The sequence below is a fragment of the Lepidochelys kempii genome, chromosome 5, assembly GCF_965140265.1.
Source record: "Lepidochelys kempii isolate rLepKem1 chromosome 5, rLepKem1.hap2, whole genome shotgun sequence".
NCBI lineage: Eukaryota > Metazoa > Chordata > Testudines > Cheloniidae > Lepidochelys > Lepidochelys kempii.
In genome coordinates, this window is record NC_133260.1 from 130802553 (window position 1) to 130818372 (window position 15820).

The 15820-nt window shown below is 44.5% G+C and overlaps 1 protein-coding gene across 1 annotated transcript; it reads left to right on the plus strand.

The window, feature by feature from the left end:
* The first annotated feature begins 5849 nt into the window (after positions 1-5849).
* Positions 5850-15193, plus strand: CHRNA6 (cholinergic receptor nicotinic alpha 6 subunit). The gene is made up of 5 exons (XM_073346321.1): positions 5850-5984; positions 7348-7392; positions 9053-9162; positions 9271-10249; positions 15071-15193. The coding sequence occupies exons 2-5, from the start codon at positions 7366-7368 to the stop codon at positions 15191-15193; spliced, it is 1239 nt and encodes a 412-aa protein (XP_073202422.1). The 5' UTR covers positions 5850-5984; positions 7348-7365.
* The last annotated feature ends 627 nt before the right edge of the window (positions 15194-15820 follow it).

Below are 15820 nucleotides of genomic sequence, written 5' to 3' on the forward strand. Positions count from 1 at the left end.
CAGACGTTGGTGTTACTCTTTTCAGTTCATGTCGGTAGTGTGGTGGTGCGCAGAGGCACCAGTCCTACGTGCAGAACAGCCACTGAGGCTGCAAGTCCCCTCTCTGGCTGAGCATCACTCAGTGCAGATTGCGGGGCAGGGAAAGCAAAGGTTCTTTTAAGCCCACTTTGTGATTTTCCAGTTCTTAAACCATCCAGGTGCTGGACCAGTCTCCAGTGCAAACTAGAGAAGCCTAAAGGCTGATCTGATCTACATCAGTTGTCAGCAACTCCCAGGGGCCATTACAGCTGACAGGGATCAGCCAGATGCAGGAATATCTTAGTTATGCCTCCTTGTACCTGGCCACATGCAGTCCTGCGTACCATTGGCCAGGAGGAGGGCCTTGCTATAGGAAGCGCTACACCGGTTCTGTCCCACTGGAGGATCCTCTAGGCAGAGGTCACTCCTGTAGGACAGTTGCACAGAGAGTCATCCGGTGCCAACTTACAATGGATTTAGGGCTACTTGGCTCCACTGAAGAGATGCATCCCAACTGCACTGGAGACTTGGGCCCAGGGACTGCACCTCCCAAAGAGCTTAGGGTCAGAAAGGATGGGCCAGGCAAACAGCAAAGCAGAATGGCCAAAGTACGTCTTGTGAATTGCTTTTTAAAAAAATCAAATTGCACCAAACCATCAGCTGCCTCCTTCTTCCCTGTTGTCCACCTGGCCCAGCCAGCCTGAGAACCTGGGGTGGGGGCAAGGCTGGACAGAGTTAGGCATTGGTATAGCCTCTCGCGTCCCCCTGCACACACACACACTTTTTCTTTTCCCTGCCTCATCCCCCAGCTGGTGTGGCTCCTGGGAATGGATGGTTTCCTATCTGAGTGTGCTGGGGATGGAGTCAGAGAGTTGGCTGCCCCCTCCCCCTTGCAATGCCCTGAATAGTCTGACCCACAGTGCCATTCCAGCCACAGCTGCTGAGAACAATTCCAGAGTGTTTGCTGTCAGTTCTGGCCAGTTATACGTCTACACGCTTGCCCTGCATCAATCTGGTATCTGAGCCCACTCCTACTGCCAGGCTTTGAGGTACCATGGTTATATGTGACAGGCAGAAAGCATGAAGATAGCTGTAGGAGAACCAGAATCGAGGATGGGACAGCCAGCACTGCTGCTGGACTAGAGGGACTGATGTGATAAGAGAAGAGGGCAGTGCGATGGGTGGGACAGAGCTCTGAAATGCCTTGACTGTAAGAACTAGAAGCTTGAGCTTGATGAGGGGACAGAGAGGACAGCCAGTGCAGAGATTCACAGAGGTGGCAGTAGGCTCAGTCATATTTTTACAGCCCATTTGAAGAGCGTCGTGGGAGCAGCTGCTGGCTAGACCTTTCCTGAATGGGGCTCCAGGGAAGCCTTGCAGCCAAGGAGACACAGGGTCTCCAGAGCCAAAGAGCCTGAAGTTCCCTGGAGCTGGGCACGGAACCTCTCCCAATCCAGGCCTAAGAAAGGGAGTGTCCAGGGTGATATAGTTTGCTATGTGCCATGTTGTAGTAGCTAATCCCAGGATATTAGCAGTTGGCTCCTAAAGCGGATGTGTATTAAAGAACCCTTTACACGCCTAACTACCTGCTGTAATTACTGCTTGCCTTTGGCTGGAGATCCAAGGGGTACATTGAATGTGTTCATTTTCACCTCCACAGACCTAAATGCAACCCCTGCTAACCAGGAGTTTGGTGTCCACTGAATTATTTACTGTTTCACTTATTTTTTGCAAAGGTATACAATGTATTTTGGGCAAGGAGTGCTCCTAATGTGACAGTTTAATAGCATTTAAAAAATGCACCACAAGGTCGATTCAGCTGGATGCCCGGCCAGGGCAGGCTGGCTAGAATAGGAGGGGAGGAGGTGTGGTTTATTTCTCTGTGTAGTTATCAGTGCTCTAAGAATTGCAATAGATCCATGGCTGTTGATGTCCCAGGTGATGTGAAATCCAGCCTTGCCAGCTTGGATTTGCTAAGTGTGAGGAGCAAGCTCTGATACTTTATGAAACATATTATGTTTGGGTATTACATTATAGGAATCACTTGAAAGACCCATTCACCCAAGGAGGATGCTTTCCTAGGCAAGTTTATGTGAATCTCTGCACAATCTAAACTTTCATTTTAAAACTAAAATTAAGTCTTGTTGTAAAGATACTCTTTCAAATGTGACTTGAGTGTAACTGATGCAGTGCTGCCTTCCTGAGTCTGCAGGCACACGGTGCCTCAGGTGCAGTTTACAGCGTCTCTAAGCTGTAGCAGAGTGAAAACTGACCAGAGTCTGTCAATTTTCACTGCTGCTGGTGAGAACCCTGTGGGCAGAAGTAAAATTGACAAATCATTTTAGCTTCACTTTGCAGCTGCTGCTTTGGAAAGCTGTGAACATCACCAAAGGCAGGTGCTAGTGTTATTCACTAGGAAGGGGGGCTTAAAAATGAAGACTAGGGGACAGAAATATTTCCTGCCCAGTTTTTCAGACTAACTGGTATCAGTAAACATCTTGAACTTGAACTGCTTATCCATACAGAATCTCTGAACCTTTTGGGATTTGTTCATTGCTTGTTGAGTCACTGTAAAGACTCGCATGCTCTGAGATGCTTGAAGAAAGGGACTATATACTGTAAGTGCATATGGTGACATTTAATGCATATTCTTCATAGAAATATGCTTATGTATATAGCATAAATGCGATATATTTTATGCAAAATGGGTCTTGTAAGGTATCATTGGAAAGGTTATAAGTTACTGAATGTAATTATCCAATTTGTAGGCATGTATCATTTCTGTATATAAAGTTAGGAATATGGACTATGTAAGTAATAATTACAAGTGGGTGTGTACTTGGGAAACACCCTCCCAGACAACAGGCCATCAGCCTTTGTGGGCTGTTAGGAAGAAACAACAAGACTGTGAAGATACTAATCTCTCTCCTTCCTGAGAGTCATCCTGGGATGTAGCTGTGACACTACTAAGTCAGGTGGTCCTGTCACCTGGTACTAAACACCATCTTGGACTTCTAGTAATTTTCCACTAACAGGAGTGGGAGGTCAAGTTTGGGGAAACAAAAGATTCCTGCCTCATGTAAATTGTATTTAAGGCTGGGGAGGAAGGCAAACAGCATTCTCCTCCATTGCCTGCCCAAGAAGAAAGACTGCTCAAAATACCTGAATAGACAAAGGAACTAACCTGAGGGAAAAGGCAGTGGTGAGTCCAGAATAAGACAGGAGTCTAGTCTGTAAAGAGAAATACCTGGAACTCTAAGCTCTGGAAACTCTGCAACTTGACTAAAAGAACATTTAGGGTAAGAAATTACTCCTTGAAATCAAGTATCAGGGGGTAGCCAAGTTAGTCTGTATCCACAAAAACAACAAGGAGTCTGGTGGCACCTTAAAGACTAAAAGACTTTTTTAGTCTTTAAGGTGCCACCAGACTCTTGTTGTTTTCTTGAAACTAGTCTCTTTAAGATCTTAAGCTTAGTTTGCGTGTTTTGTTTTATTTGCTCAGTAATCTGCTTTGTTCTGTTTGCTATCCCTTATAATCACTTAAAATCTGCCTTTTATAGTTAATAAAGTTGTTTTGTTTATTATAAAACCCAGTTTGTGCAATTTCTAACTGGGGGGGGGAAGAAGTTGTGCATGTCTCTCTTCACTTTGAGGGAGGGAGCAAATTCTTATGAGCTTGCGCTATGCAGATCTTTCTATGTAGCGCAAGACAATATACCTTTGGGTCTGCACTCCAAGGGAAGTGGGCACCTGAATGCTGGAGCAAGTCCCTTAAGCTGAGTCTTCCCATAGCTGATCTCAGTATCTGTGTCTTTCTGCAGCTGGGTGTGGCCCTTGCCTGTGCATGTGCTAAAGGAGGTTTAAGAGCGGGGAGTGGGGCCACAGAGAAGGGGCGGGGCAGGGGCGTTTGGATTTGTGCAATTAGAAAGTTGGCAACGCTAGATGGAACAGTTTTTCTGTTGGAAAAAGCAGTTTCATCAAAATCAAAAAGTTTCATAGGCACACTTTTTGCTGTAAGATTTTGACAAAATTTTCAACCGGGAAAAAAGTCAAAACAGTTTATTTTGAGTTTCTTGGTTTCAATAATGTTGAAACATTTCATTTTGTCTATCTTTTCAATTCCTTTTTGTTTTTGACTTCATATTAAAATAGTTTAATATAAAATAAATGTAATCTATAATGTTTTGCCTTTATCAAAATGAAATGTTTCAGTAGTTCCAAACTGAAATATTTTGATCGTTCTGAACTGAAATTTAGGAGGGATTTTCAGGTTACAGGAAATTATGAAAATACAGCTTTTTGTTCCAATTCAGAATGAAAAAAAAAACATTCAAAACTGTAGACTTTCTCACTGAATGGAAATTCCATTCTCCGACCAGCTCTAATAATAATCCTAATAGAATCAAACATCCAATATTGATTTAAAGACTTCAAGTGATGGTGTGACAGAATGCACCCCTGCATTCACACCCTACACACTATTGTAATAATCATTGTACAAGTATACCTCATAAAGTAGCATTTGAAAACTCATAACTTGCTAATCAGTATCATCCTGGTAAAATATGAGTGGCAACATTATATGTGAGGTTGTAAGATTCCACTGTGTGCTGTTATTAACACATGTTCCAAACTGAGGTTTGGCAAACAAGTCTGTTCTATACAAAGGAATGTGTGCTCTGTTAATTTGCATTTAAGCAGTAAACAGTCATCAGGCAGGACGGGAAACAAAGGAAGCTCAAACAGGTGAGGAAAAAAGCAGCAGGGAACATCCTTCCACATACTCTTTCTCCTAGTGCCTAGCTGGAAATGTTTTTCAAGAGAGGGTCTGTAACTATACAAAGGAGGAACAAACACCCCATAGGGCCCCTTTCTCTCTTCCTGCCCTTCACGGCACCTGAAGTGACAAAGGAAGCCTTGGTTGGACTCTGAGAGAAGGAGACCTGACCTAAGAAGTTTGTTCAGTAAGACTGATGAAAGCATGTGGTGAGAAAACTTTGCTTTGAATTTAATATAGTTCGTTAAGTTAGGCATCAGTAAGCATTTTATCTTTATTTTTCTTGTAACCATTTCTGACTTTTATGCCTCATTACTTGTACTCACTTAAAATCTCTTTGTAGATAATAAATGTGTTTTATTGGTTTAGCTAATCTAGTGTGTTTAAACGAAAGTGTCTTGGAAACTCCTTTTGGGATGGCAAATTGTGTGCTTATTATTCTTTTAAAGAAATAACAGACCTTAAATAACTTGTATTATCCAGGAGAGGGCTGGGAGTGTGCTGGGGTCACCTTGCAATATAACCCAGGCTGGTGAGAGCCAGAGTGTAACCCAAGTGTGGCTGGCAGGCTGCAGTTACACACAGACACTCAGGGTGTGGCTTGCATGCTGGAAGGCTGTTTGTGAGTGACCCATGTGGGAGCTACTTCAGCAAGGCATTGTAAGGCACCCAAGGTTGCAGGCCAGAGGTGACACAGCTGCTCATTAGTCTAGATTGTACCCTGATTTGTCACAATTGGTTAATCCACCACATCCCTAGGCAAGTTGTTCCAATGGTTATTTACACTCTCTGCTAATAAGTTGCATCTTACTTCTATTCAGAATTTGTCTAGCTTCAGCATCTGACCAGTGGACCTTGCTATGCCTTTATCTGCTAGCTTAATAAGCCATCTTCTATCAAAACTGTGCATTCAAGTGTTAGTGCACCAAAAGTCTGCATTAACAAGTGGAGGCTGGGTTGAGGACCCAGTGAAAATCAGGCCTGAAATTTTCTCTCTCCTTTTTCCTGCCTCTTCAGCAACTGCTTTCTGTTAATTTTTGTCAATACAGGTTGCTCGGCATGTGAACCAGAAGAACGTTTATTTCAAAAACTTTTCTCCCATTACAACCACTTCATCAGACCGGTGGAAAATGTATCTGATCCTGTGACAGTACATTTTGAAGTGGCAATTACACAGCTTGCAAATGTGGTAAGATTAATTACAGAATGCTTAAAAGATACATGGGTGCTGATTTTATAAGTTTAAAAGAACAATTGCAGGCACATAATTTACACACACAATTGCATGTGCAATCAGAGTGGTTGCACATGCAAATAGCCATTTAAATGTCTCATGTGTGTGCAGACCTTGCCATTTTCTTTGCATGTTGTATAGACATAGTTCTGTAATCTTCAAGGCTCAGATGATTAGAAGTTTCTTGAGTTAATGGCCCAAGATGTACAAGTGCAGAATCTGATTAAACTGTACACTTTTGTGGGTGGTTTAAAGGTAACTTTTCTGGGTTTCAGGGATTTTCCTGTTTTCTTTTTCTCTGTCACAAACACTCACTGACACATAAGTGGGGCTATATTTTTGGATATTGAAAAATCATAAGCCAGCCTCTTGGATTTTATCAACTAAGGGGCAGATTTTCTAAGGTATTTAGGTGCCTAAAGATATACATGGGCACCTGTGGGGTTTTCAAAAGTGCGTAGGCAGCTGCCTCCCAATGGGCCTAGGTGCATTTGAAAATCCTCTTAGGCACCTAGCTGCATCTTTAGGTACCCAAATACCTTTAAAGTCTGGCCCCAAATGCTTAACTTTTATTACCCACCCAAAGTAAGGCCTGGTCTACACCTAAAACTTAGGTCAATGAAAAATGTTACACCCGGAGAGCTATAGTTAGGTCAACCAGTGTAGACACAGCTAGGTCTATGGAAGAATTCTTCTGTCATCCTACTTACTGCCTCTTGGAGAGGTGAATTAACTACATCGATGGGAAAAATCCCTTCTGTCAATGCAGGAAGCAACTATGCTATTCTCCTACCTGGCATAGCGGCAGCTCCGTAGTTGTGCCCCTGTAGCAGCTGTAGTGTAGAAAGGGCCTAAGTGTTTCACGGATAGGCTGCTATTTGCAATTAACGCATGTTCCCAAGCCTCTGCAATCTCTCTCGCTAGGGCCCCAATCCAGCACCCATTAAATTCAGTACTAGAGGGAGTACATTTACATTAGAGATTCTCATTGGCATGACTGCATCCAGTTACACTGGTGCAGTTTTCCTTAAGGCTGACAGTGCATTGCATGGTATATTGTATTGTGTAGATGCAGTACATTAAACCTTCAGTCCAGCAAAACACTTAAACACCTGTGTAACTTTGTGTCTGAGTAGTCCCGCTGACTACAATGGGACTACTTGTGTGCTTAAAGTTAGGCATGTACTTCAGTACTTTGCTGGATCAAGACCTATATGTGTCTTGGTTTCTGTCTGTGTTGGGCTAACCTGTAACTGTCTCAGGATGCTGTAATTGATTTGTGGGATTGAAAAGTCTACATCTATTTATTTATCTCTAGGATGAAGTCAATCAGATTATGGAAACCAACCTGTGGCTGCGACACGTAAGTGTCAGAATTGTGTTTTGCACCAACCCTGGGCTTTGAATGTGTGTGTTGGCATGAATTTGATCTAAAGAATAAACATCTCCTTTGTAACAGTGTCTTCAGAGATACACGCTAGGTCTACACTGGAAACGTTGCAGCAGCAACACTGCCGCTGTATTGCTCGCGGAATTCGTTCGTCAACCTAGCAATGTTTACCCTGAGGCTTAGGTCATCTTAATTACATTGCATGGAGCATGACATTTTAACTACCTAGTGTAGAGCAGCCCACAGATCTGTAGACCAGCCCACAGATCAAGAGAACTCAGTCTAACCAAGGGCACATTTGAAATGTTTTATAACTTAAGTACCATAATATTTAAAATTATGTAAAGGGTTCTCCCACATTTCTATTGTGTATTATTCCCCACCAAGTGTGTTACCGTGCATTTCATCTGCTACATTTCAGTCATTGGGCTTGGCCTATGCACAGTAGGGACAATTGAATATGCAGGTCTGCACACAGGGAGGAATAATTTCCTAAGAGCAATTTAAATGCCTGATTAATCTGGAAGCCAATAATTTTGGGTGCTTCACAGAGCAATCGTATTTTCTCAGATTTTCCAAACATTCAGGGAGATATTAGCTTGTGCTCCCAATTGTGCAGACAGGTAAACTGTGATGTTGCTCAACAGCATACCCGTTCCTTCCTGAGTAAACCCACACTTGCACTGCCTGCGTAGCTTCCTGCAGCCTCTTTGCTCTTCATTCCAACAAAAAGAACTGTGGCCACCAAAGAGAGATACTTGTTCCACTGAAAGAAGTCAGGAGGTAACATTTACTTGTATGCTTTCCTAGCAGGGTAGAAACGTCATTTATCTCTCCTCTGTGTGTATGTCTGTCTGTACAGAGGGACTGTGATTTTTCAAAAGAGAAGTTAAGGTGCCCAACGCCCACTGAAATTCAGTGGGGTTTGGGTGCCTAACTCCTTTAGGCTGCTTTGAAAAGCTCAGCCATTCCGTTTAATGGCACTCTTTGTGTGGCCCAGCAAAGGTGCTCTCCTGTGCTAGGTAGGACTAAAGAATTGGCCGTGAGCCCCACAGGAAGGTGGTGTGCTCCAGTGAAAGAGCACTTGGCTCAGCCATTGACTTGCTCGGTGACCTTGGATAAATTACTTCCCCTCTCTGTGCCTTTGTTTCCCCTTCCTTGCTTTGTCTGCCTTGTCCATATAGACTGTAAATCCTCCAAGACAGGGACTGTCCTGTATGTGTATGTACAACCCTGACCTTGGATGGGCCTCTAGGCAGTACTGTAATCATAAGGACAGCAGGCCCCATGTCTCCTGCCTGCATGGCAGAAGGATCTCCACACAAGATTTGCATAGGTCAACGTGGCTGGTGGCTATGGAGCAACGGCAAGCCAGAAGACAGGCCACAGCAATGATCCACAGGAGTTAGAGCCATAACCCTATGCAAGTGAGGATGGCGTAAACATCAGCAGTACTCTTGTATACTGTACACACGACTGTTAAGTTAATTAACTTAAGAGGCTGCATTGCATCCTAAAGCTCTCAAAATGCTGGGCCTTAGCTTCCTAGGGGTGCACTGCACCTTTTCCAGGCAAATCTTTAAGCACAAGTTAAAAACACTAGGCTTTAAATAATTATTTTTCCTTCCTTTAGATTTGGAATGACTATAAATTGCGATGGGATCCAATGGAATATGGTGGAATTGAATTTGTCCGGGTGCCAGCGGATAAAATTTGGAAACCTGATATCGTCTTGTATAATAAGTATAATGCTTTTTACGTTTGCCATCTTTCAAAGGTCACCGTTTTATATAAGATGCTGTTTCACTTCCTTGTTCGTATTGTTTACACTTGTGTCGTTTGTATTTCTAGTGCTGTTGGGGATTTTCAAGTAGAAAGCAAGACCAAAGCTCTTCTTAAATATGATGGGGTGATCACTTGGACTCCACCTGCTATTTTTAAAAGCTCCTGTCCTATGGATATCACATTTTTCCCCTTTGATCACCAGAATTGTTCACTGAAGTTTGGCTCCTGGACATATGACAAAGCCAAAATTGACCTCCTGATTATTGGATCCAAAGTGGATATGAATGACCTTTGGGAAAACAGTGAATGGGAAATAGTTGATGCTTCTGGCTACAAACACGATATAAAATATAATTGTTGTGAAGAGATCTATACAGATATAACATACTCCTTTTATATCCGAAGGCTACCCATGTTTTACACCATTAATCTGATCATTCCCTGTCTCTTCATTTCATTCCTAACTCTGTTAGTCTTTTACCTTCCGTCTGACTGTGGGGAGAAGGTGACCCTCTGCATCTCAGTGCTACTTTCTCTGACTGTATTTTTGTTGGTGATCACAGAGACAATCCCATCAACCTCTCTGGTAATTCCACTGGTTGGCGAATACCTGCTCTTCACCATGATATTTGTGACCCTATCAATTGTCATCACAGTGTTTGTGCTGAACATCCATTACAGGACTCCAACCACACACACCATGCCCAAATGGGTAAAAAGCATCTTTCTCAATCTCCTGCCTAAAGTCCTGATGATGACGAGACCTCTAGACCCACAGAAGGAAGCCAGCTCTAAAAAGAGTAAAAAAGGGCTTGCCACTAAATCTGGCAAAATGAAGCAATATGGAGACGTTAAATTATACAAGGAGAGGAGATGCTGCCACTGTGACAAGGTGAACGAACTTGCTACCGGCAAAAGAAGATTGAGCCCTCAGCCCATGGAATGGGGGATGGAGCACGTCAAGTACTCCGCTGAAGTCAGCGAGGTAATCAGCAGTGTTCAGTTCATCGCTGAAAATATGAGGAGCCAAAACGAAACTAAAGAGGTAAGAGGGCTATTCGCACTGCCTGGGCTGCACTGTGAACCGTCCACTCCCGGCAGGGAGCGGTTGTGTGCATGAGTTGTCCCATTGAAGTCACCGGTGCTGTTCTGTACCTCTCCAAAAAGCTATCAGATTTGTTTAGAGTGGTTTGTTTAGTGTTGCTGCTTAGTGTTCAGGGTTCTGCCGTTGTCTCTATGTTTACAGACTTCACTCCTAGAATGGACCCACCGCCTGGACCCACCCGTGTACATAGGTTCAGATTTCCCAAATAGTCCCTTACCAGCTGTCAAGGTTCCTTCCCCACTCTGAACTCTAGGGTACAGATGTGGGGACCTGCATGAAAACCTCCTAAGCTTACTTTTACCAGCTTAGGTTAAAACTTCCCCAAGGTACAAATTAATTTTACCCTTTGCCCTTGGATTTCCACTGCCACAACCAAACTTTATCGGGGTTTACTGGGAAAATGTAGTTTGGACACGTTTTTCCCCCCAAAATCCTCCCAACCCTTGCACCCCACTTCCTGGGGAAGGTTTGGTAAAAATCCTCACTAATTTGCATAGGTGACCACAGATCCAAACCCTTGGGTCTTAAAACAATGAAAAAACATTCAGTTTTCTTACAAGAAGACTTTTAATAGAAGTAAAGGAATCACCTCTGTAAAATCAGGATGGTAGATACCTTACAGGGTAATTAGATTCAAAACATAGAGGATCCCTCTAGGCAAAACCTTAAGCTACAAAAAAGACACACAGACAGGAATAGTCATTCTATTCAGCACAGCTCTTTTCTCAGCCATTTAAAGAAATCATAATCTAACACATACCTAGCTAGATTACTTACTAAAAGTTCTAAGACTCCATTCCTGTTCTGTCCCCGGCAAAAGCAGCATACAGACAGACGCAGACCCTTTGTTTTTCTCCCTCCTCCCAGCTTTTGAAAGTATCTTGTCTCCTCATTGGTCATTTTGGTCAGGTGCCAGCGAGGTTACCTTTAGCTTCTTAACCCTTTACAGGTGAGAGGATTTTTCCTCTGGCCAGGAGGGATTTTAAAGGAGTTTACCCTTCCCTTTACATTTATGACACCAGCGCTTTCACAGGCCTACATTTTCCTCAGTGGCTCGTGATTTTGGGAGCCTCCATTTTTGGGGGCTCAACTTGAGACGCCTTAAAAGGGGCCTGATTTTCAGAGCGTGGGTGCTGGTCACTTTCTGAAAATAAGGCCCCTTTAAGGGGTTTCAAGTTGGGCTCCCAAAAACAGAGGTACCAAAATCACTAATGGCTGTTTGAAAATTGTGGCTGCAGAGGTCTCAGTTTCTTCGTGGCTGTCCAACCCTTTCTCTTTAGTTAAGGTATGTTAGACTTTGCCACCCACATCCGTTACTAGCACCTCTCTTCCTGCCCATTTATTTGTAGAAACCCTTCTTCTTCCCTAGAATCCCAGCACAGTATCACCTCAGTCTACTATTTGTGGCCTGTGTCTTTCCCGGCAAGCTTTAACTGACGCTGTAATCTTGTGTAGCAGACTCAGGACTCCTCTGCTGGGAGTTCAAAGGGCTTTTCTTCCTTGCATGCTGCTTTCTCACAGCAGTTATAATGGGTTCTAATGCTTCCTTCTACGCCCCTCACTCACAAGGGGCTCAGTCTTAAAAAGTGCTGAGAGGAGGGTTGGCAGTTAAGGTGCAGAACCTGGATTCAGTTCGTACTTCTGCCACAGACGTCCTATGTGCCCTCAGGCAAGTCACTTAGGGTCGAGTCACCAAGAAACATAGGTGTAGTGATGCTGAGTGTCACATTTAGGCCCTTAGAAGATCACTGGGATTAACAAAGCCTGGGTTATGTACCTAAGCTCCGTATGCAACGAATGGGGAGAAGTAGGTGCCTTAGAATGGAATGGGATTCACAAAAGCCATCATGCTAGGTGGCTCCTCACCAGAGGCCAAGCCGAGGGCTGAGTGCTAAGCCCCGCCTCCCTCTGCCTGGGATTCTCAACAGGTTTGGGGGTGGAGGGATTAAGTAACTAAAAATAAGAAGGGTTTTAAAAACAAGACTCGGTGTTCGGCTAATGGGTTTGCTTGTGCAGAATAATGAATCTTTATCCAAACCGAGACAGATGTCATAGGATGTGATGCTCTGAGGGCACAGTTTAGAATTCTAGGACCTCAAGGGCTGGATCCTCAGCTGGTGTAAATCAGGGCAGCTCCACTGAACTTAATGTGGCTTCGATGGTTTATACCAGCTGACCATCTGGCCACCAGCGTTTGCAGAGAAGGTAAGCGGAGGGCCAGATTGTGGGTCTGAAGGAGCTGGCTCCCCAGAAGGGTAGGGGCTTTTGAGCAGGGCGAGATTAAGGCAGAGGCACAACAGGCCATACCTAAGGCTCCTGGAGTCACATGAGCTTGGAGTCCCAACTGTCATTTAAAAAAAATTGTTTCAAGCCCTGGTGGATGCCAAGAAAAACCTGGAAATATGACCTATTGTCACTGATGCCTGCCTGAGTCTGCAGACAGTCTGAAATGATAGCTCTAAGGGATGTGAGTTGTCCCAGACAGCTCAGCTCTGAAAGCTGCTGCCAGCCCAAGAAGGGTCAGGGCCATGGTGTGGGGCTGGGATCATCGCTGTCCCATGTGCGGTGTGCCTATGGCCCTGGCTTGCCACTCTGCAGAAGGACCCCCAGGAATTCTGGCACACTAGGCCAGAGTGCGGACTGGAGCCTGAGGAAGTGAATGCTGGATCGGGGGCTGTGCCACCCTTTGAAAGGGTGTGGCATGCATGTCTTTCCCTCCACAGTGTAACATTGCATTACCAAACTCTGTAACCAGTGCTTGTGGACTATGCTAGGGCAGGTTCACTGGTGCATTTCAGCTAACCCGAGATGACAGCAGCTTTGCATCCCGGGGAATTTTGCTTCAGTTCAAAGCGGGGGGGGGGAAATTCTTGGGCAAGCTTTGACTTAATCCTTCGTACTCATCAGAACACCGCTTGCTGCTCAGGCCCAGCATGGAGAGAAGGCTGGAAGGTGTCAAAAGCCGGTGTCAAAAGAACAGCAGCACTTTAAAATGTGGACAAAGGGTTACAGGAATTGGGGCTGTAAAAGCGGCTGTATTTGCACTCACACAGAGCACAGCAGCAACCTTTGGAAGGAGAAAAAGTGCCCTAAAAATGAGAAACAAGGTGGGTGAGATAATGTCGTGTATTGGGCCAACTTGTGTTGGTGAGAGAGACAAGCTTCCGAGCTTACACTGAGCTCTTCTTCTGGGCTGGGAAGGGAACCTCACAGCTAAATGCAAGGTGGAGCACATGGTTTGCATGAGTAGGTCCATCTGGTCCACCTTGCATTTAGCAGCAACGTTCAGAGTTAGTTTGCCAGCCCTGACGAAGAGCTCTGGGTAGCTTGAAAGTTTGTCTCTCCCCGAACAGATCTTGGGCCACTAAAAGATTTTGCGTCACCCGCCTTGTCTCTCTGCTATCCTGGGACAGACCCGGCTACCACAACCCTGCATATAAAACTGAGAAGGCCGCTGAAAAGGGAAGGAGACATGAAAGGGACAATGTCAGCTCAGAGTTAGCCACAAAAAAATTAATATTCCAGGGCTAAGTACCAGTGAAAAGGAGCCTCAGAAGGCCTGGGTGGGTCAGTTTGGTTTGGATACAGCTTCTCTATTATAGTTACTTTCTGAACTTGCTGAGTCAGCAAAACGGGGCTCAAAATCTTGCAGAAACAGCCTCTCTCATGTGAGTGCCAGTTGGTCCTGCTGATGTGCTGGCCAGAAATATCGTAAGAACAGGGCAGAGGCCAAAAAATGCACCGCGCCGGTCTGAGGCCTGACATAAGTGCTACTGCTGCTTTGTTTTCACTTTCAATTTGATGGTTTTGCTACTAATAGGTGGCGATGGTTTAAGGCAGGATTTTAAAGGGCAATAGCATTCTGTTTGGTGTGTAGTCCATTCATTGTCCTGAAAGCACTTAGGCTCCGATTCAGGAAAGCACTTGAGGACATGCTTGGCTCAATCATTTAAGAACTTTGCTATACATTACAGGTCTGATTCCCCATTTTGGACTGACATTGGTGGAGTTTGACCAGGATAACTCTGGAATATCACAGTGGTGAATCAGGCTGCAGATGTGAACTGTCTCTTGAATCAGCCATTGGGCCAAATTCTTCTATTACACCAGTAGAAATCTGGGGGAACAAACTCCATTTGCTTCACTGGATTTCCAACAGTGTAACTGAGAGCAGGGTTTGACTAATTGCCTCTATTTTCTTATTTGTTGCAACCTTTTTACTCTTTCCTTTTGTAGGCTTTTGAGCTTTTTGGTTTTTATCCTAATCCTGAACTAATCAGATTGATTCTTATAGCCCATATTTTTTCCCTGCCTTGAAGTCTTAGAGTCAAATTCTGCTCTCCAGTTCATCAGTTACCCTGGATTTACATGGGTGTACCTGACACAGAATCTGACCCTATGGCTATCATCTACCCTGGTTCTGTTGTTTGCAGCTGATGTGCCTATTTAAAGGAGATGCAACAAACTTAGCCAAGGGTTTGCAGTTGTGTCCAAGATTTTTCAAAAGTCATTTGTGACTTTTGAGAGCCCAACTTTAGGCACATTGAAGGGCTGAGTATTCACCCTCAGGAAATCAGGCCCCTTTGAGCACCCAAAAATTGAGGCAAGTCACTTTTGTAAATTTCATAGCTCGTGTATATTCTTCTTCCCGACGCTCACAAGCCTCTTACTCAATACAATTCTTTCTAGCAGGGGATCAAATGAACCCATCACATGTATAGTATGTTTAATGTGGTGTATCCTTTCTTTTCTGCATTGCAGGTGGAGGATGACTGGAAATACGTGGCTATGGTGATAGACAGGGTGTTCCTTTGGGTGTTCATCGTTCTCTGTATGTTTGGAACAGGAGGGTTATTTCTGCAACCACTGATAGCAGACACATAATTCCAAGAATGCTGGTTGGTTTTTGTTTTGTCCGATTCCCTACTTTTTTGGAGATCCACCCATCTCCTCCACTTTCTCTGTTACACTTGGCTCATCCTCCAAGGGTCCATCTGCAAAGGGCTGCTGTTAAGGTGATTTTCCCTCTGGCTAAGAAGTGGCTTCCCCTTCCAACTGTCAAAGGGAGAGAGAAGGCATTTCACCCTGCAGTCAGTTTCAGACTGTCGCATATCTTCGTCGAGTGCCCGCTGACTGACTTCAACAGCGGGCTGCCAGCTCTCCACCTGGCTGATGACACCATTCAATGACTGGGCATGTTGCACATACGCTGATGATCCCTTTGGGGACCTCTGTGGCAATTCCTGCTCCCCTAGGGGGAGATTTTCAAAAGCGCCCAGTGTCGGCCTAACTTTGCTCCAGCAGAAGCAGAGCTAGGCTAGTGGGAATTTTACCATTGCCTCCACTGAAGTCAGAATTAGGCCAGCATTGGACCCTTGGAAAATCCCCTGCTTCTGCTCACAAGCGCACCCTAAACTTTGTATGGGTTTATTTTGCTGTCTTTATATCCACTTAGTACTCTTCACTACAGCACTCGGATTACGCACGACAGTCCAGCTGAATGTGTTGATG